Source organism: Sardina pilchardus, chromosome 19 (genome assembly GCF_963854185.1).
Source record: "Sardina pilchardus chromosome 19, fSarPil1.1, whole genome shotgun sequence".
Taxonomy (NCBI): Eukaryota; Metazoa; Chordata; class Actinopteri; order Clupeiformes; family Clupeidae; genus Sardina; species Sardina pilchardus.
Genome location: NC_085012.1, coordinates 3,373,434 through 3,378,433, shown reverse-complemented (window position 1 = coordinate 3,378,433; position 5,000 = coordinate 3,373,434). Strand labels below are relative to the sequence as shown.

Genomic DNA, 5,000 nt, shown 5'->3' with positions numbered 1-5,000 from the left:
GTGTATGTGTGTGTGTGTGTGTGTGTGTGTGTGTACACTAACCCCTGTGGTGAATATGGCAGGATTGTCGCTCTCCAAGATGATCTCAAGCTCGTCATTTGTAGTGTTCCTGCCAGCTGAGGACATACACACACACACATTGTAAATACACCCACACACACATACACACATTAAAAATACACACACACACACACACACACACACACACACACACACACACACACACACAAACACATTAAAAATACACATACACACACACAAACACACACACACATTATAAATGCACACACACACAGACAGGAACAACACACAACTATAACTGTAACATGGAGGTGAAGCTCAGTGAAGTACACTGTGGGGTCAATATGTGTGTAGGGATAGGTATCGATAACCGATACCAAACCGATACTACACCGATACTAAAACCGCACCGGTCCGGGCCACCTGCAGCAGCTCTCTCTCTCTCAGGCTTTAGGCATACAATCTCTCTGTGAAGACTACATATCCTGTTAAACTGTTTCCTCTGTCCTCCACAACTGTTTCAAAATAAAAGTCCTCACTGCAATAATACACTATTAAATAATTTACCCATTGAAACTACTCAACTATTTAACTGTTCAACCATTCCAAATGTCAGTTATCATCAACTATGCCTCCAGTCAACTATATGAAACCTCCATGTACCTAGCAACCAACATAGCAACCATTAAGATTAAGCGTTTATGACAGTTTCCATAGCATTACCAACATGATTATACTGCAGTAACTTCTTTATTCCTGATAGTGGCCACCATGGATACCCTAGCAACAAATGATTCAAAATAAAAGTCCTCACTAGCAAGTTAGTTAGTTAGCATGGTTAGCATAGTTAACATTTTTAACATAACTGTTAGAAATCATTAGCCAAGTTAGCTAATCACCTTGGTTAGCATTATTAACATAGTAAGTATTGTTAGCATTGTTATCATTGTTAACAAAACTGCTAGCAAACATGAGCTAAGTTACCTAAGCAATCTGATTAGCATATTAGCATTATTAACATAACTGCTAGCAAACATTAAACATCCATTAAACTATACCTATCGTCATTCATTTAAAATGATTATTAATCATTATAGTTATTATAGTTAAGGTAAACAGCCTCGTCAGTACCATTATCATAGTTAATTATTTATAGTTAATCATTATAGTTAAGGTAAACAGCCTCGTCAATATCATTATTATAGTTCATTATTATAGTTAAGGAAAACAGCCTCGTCAATATCATTATTATAGTTAATTATTATAGTTAATCATTATAGTTAAGGTAAACAGCCTCGTCAATATCATTATTATAGTTCATTATTATAGTTAATCATTATAGTTAAGGTAAACAGCCCCGTCAATATCATTATTATAGTTCATTATTATAGTTAAGGTAAACAGCCTCGTCAGTACCATTATCATAGTTAATTATTATAGTTAATTATTATAGTTAAGGTAAACAGCCCCGTCAATATCATTATTATAGTTCATTATTATAGTTAAGGTAAACAGCCTCGTCAGTACCATTATCATAGTTAATTATTATAGTTCATTATTATAGTTAAGGTAAACAGCCCCGTCAATATCATTATTGTAGTTCATTATTATAGGTAAGGTAAACAGTGCTACTACTAGTCCATGCCTCGTCAGCACCAAGGTATTGTTCAGGTAAACAGTGCTACTATCAGTATTCATGTATTCATTAGTAATGTTCAGGTAAACAGTGCTACTATCAGTATTCATGTATTCATTAGTATTGTTCAGGTAAACAGTGCTACTATCAGTATTCATGTATTCATTAGTATTGTTCAGGTAAACAGTGCTACTATCAGTATTCATGTATTCATTAGTATTGTTCAGGTAAACAGTGCTACTATCAGTATTCATGTATTCATTAGTATTGTTCAGGTAAACAGTGCTACTATCAGTATTCATGTATTCATTAGTATTGTTCAGGTAAACAGTGCTACTATCAGTATTCATGTATTCATTAGTGGCATTGCCATTCTATGGCGTATGTGCTGTCAGACTGTTGGTGTTCAGGGCTGCTCATCAGACTCATGTGGACAAAGTCAGTAGCTGTGGAGTTCAGCTATTGTGTGTGCGTGTGTGTGTGTGTGTGTGTGTGTGTGTGTGTGTGTGTAGCTGTGGAGTTCAGCTATTGGTGCGACACCATTAACCAACATTAATAAGAACCGGTATCGCCAAGCAGTATCGATTTTGGTATCAAGCTGTATCAATAGAATCCTTACGATACCCATCCCTATGTGTATGTGCATGTGTGTGCGCGTGTGTGTGTGTGTGTGTGTGTGTGTGTGAAGCTGAAACACTCACTGATTTCTAGTTGCCGCTGGATACGGTTCTTGCAGCGCTCGCGATACTCTGACTGTGTGGCGTTGTACACACACATCACCTCCACGAACCTACGGGACAGTGTTGCCTGCTGCACACACACACACACACACACACAATCACCTCCATGAACCTACAGGACACATACATCACCTCCACACACACACACACACATCACCTCCACAAACCTACGGGACACATACATCACCTCCACACACACACACACACACACACACACACACACACACAATCACCTCCATGAACCTACAGGACACATACATCACCTCCACACACACACACACACACACACACACACACACACACACACACACATCACCTCCACGAACCTACGGGACAGTGTCGCCTGCTGCACACACACACACACACACACACACACACACACACACACACACAATCACCTCCATGAACCTACAGGACACATACATCACCTCCACACACACACACACACACACACACACACACACACACACACACAATCACCTCCATGAACCTACAGGACACATACATCACCTCCACACACACACACACACACACACACACACACACACACACACATCACCTCCACAAACCTACGGGACAGTGTCGCCTGCTGCACACACACACATACACACACACACACACACACACACACACCCCTCACCTGGGTTTTGCGAATCCTCAGGTCTGCTGATGATAAGTTCAGACCTTCTTCCAGCTCAATAGTTTGCTGAATACCTTCACACACACACACACACACACACACACACACACACACACACATTTCACCCACACACACACACACACACACACACACATACACAAACACACACATTTCACCCTTCCACACACACACACACACACACACACACACACACACACACACAAAACACACACTTCACCCACACACCCACACACACACCCACACCCACACACACACACACACACACACACACACACAGGCAGAGTGGGGGAGAGAGGTATGCAGTGGGTAATCAGTAGTGAAGAGTACTTTGGTGTCAAGAGAATGAGGCAGCTGTAGACACAACTACGTACACACACACACACACACACACACGCAAGTGCGCGCACACACACACACACACACAAACGCAAGTGCGCGCACACACACACACACATAAACAAACACACACACACACACACACACACTCACTCACTCACTCACTCACTCACTCACTCACTCACTCACTCACTCACTCACTCACTCAGTGTGAGGTTACAAACTCACTCTTCAGCTGGGCGCGAATCTGATTGGCCAGTTTCTTAATGTCAATCATCAGCTCCTCAAGCTCCGCCTTTGTTTCTGGAGTAAAAGAAAATAAACTTTTCTGCACTGTGTGTGTGTGTGTGTGTGTGTGTGTGTGCGTGTGTGTGTGTGTGTGTGTGTGTCCGTGTCCGTGTGTGTGCGCGCGTGTGCATGCGTGCATCTGCATCTGTGAGTGTGTCTGGGTGCATATTTGTCTTTGTGTGTTTGTGTACATGTGTGTCTGAAAGCCTCTTTCACACACACATGTACACATAGAGAGAGAGAGAGAAGAGAGAAGAGAGAGACAGACACACATACACACCAAACCCTTGAGGTCATTATGCTTTTAAAGACAGTGTTTCCATAGAGATTACTGTGAATAGGAGCTATTGTCAGACCAGGTCAGTATACCCGTGAAGTTAAAGCTTAATTACACACACAAGCAGACATTCTCTTCCACCCTCACAAACATCCATTCAGCTTCCTCTCCTTCACCGTATTGATTTACCAAAGTCCACATGTGTGCTGGGGTACATAGAGGCCACTGAACCCAACATGTAGGTCACACACACACGCACACGCACACGCACACGCACACAAACTCACACACACACACACACACACACACACACACACACACACATACACACACAAACTCACACACAGACACACACACACACACACACACACACACACACACACACACACACACACACACACATACACACACAAACTCACACACAGACACACACACACACACACACACACACACACACACACACACATACACACACAAACTCACACACAGACACACACACACACACACAAACTCACACACACACACACACACACACACACACACACACACACACACACACAAACTCACACACACACACACACACACACACACACACATACACACACACACACACACACACACACACACACACACACACACACACACACACACAAACTCTCTCACACACACAGACACACTCTCTCTTTAACACACAAACACATTCTTACCTCCCCATCCACTGATCCGACATGTAGCAAGGGAGCAAAGGGTAGATTAGTCGGGTCTTACTCATCAGGGTTTGGTGCAGCAAAGGGTAGATTAGTCGGGTCTTACTCATCAGGATTTGGTGCAGCAAATGGTTGATTAGTCGGGTTTTACTCATCAGGATTTGGTGCAGCAAATGGTTGATTAGTCGGGTCTTACTCATCAGGATTTGGTGCAGCAAAGGGTAGATTAGTCGGGTCTTACTCATCAGGATTTGGTGCAGCAAAGGGTAGATTAGTCGGGTCTTACTCATCAGGATTTGGTGCAGCAAATGGTAGATTAGTCGGGTCTTACTCA

At 42.5% G+C, this 5,000-nt stretch overlaps 1 protein-coding gene across 3 annotated transcripts in view; it reads right to left on the bottom strand.

Moving 5' to 3' along the window:
* Positions 1-5,000, bottom strand: part of stx1a (syntaxin 1A (brain)) — a 12,510-nt gene that overhangs the window by 3,888 nt on the left and 3,622 nt on the right. For all 3 annotated transcript variants that reach the window (XM_062521067.1, XM_062521068.1, XM_062521069.1), the window contains exons 4-7: positions 3,623-3,697; positions 3,038-3,111; positions 2,359-2,467; positions 43-116 (exon numbers count right to left, since the gene is read on the bottom strand). In XM_062521067.1, coding sequence (XP_062377051.1) covers positions 43-116; positions 2,359-2,467; positions 3,038-3,111; positions 3,623-3,697 — 332 coding nt within the window. The remainder of the gene's footprint in view (positions 1-42; positions 117-2,358; positions 2,468-3,037; positions 3,112-3,622; positions 3,698-5,000) is intronic.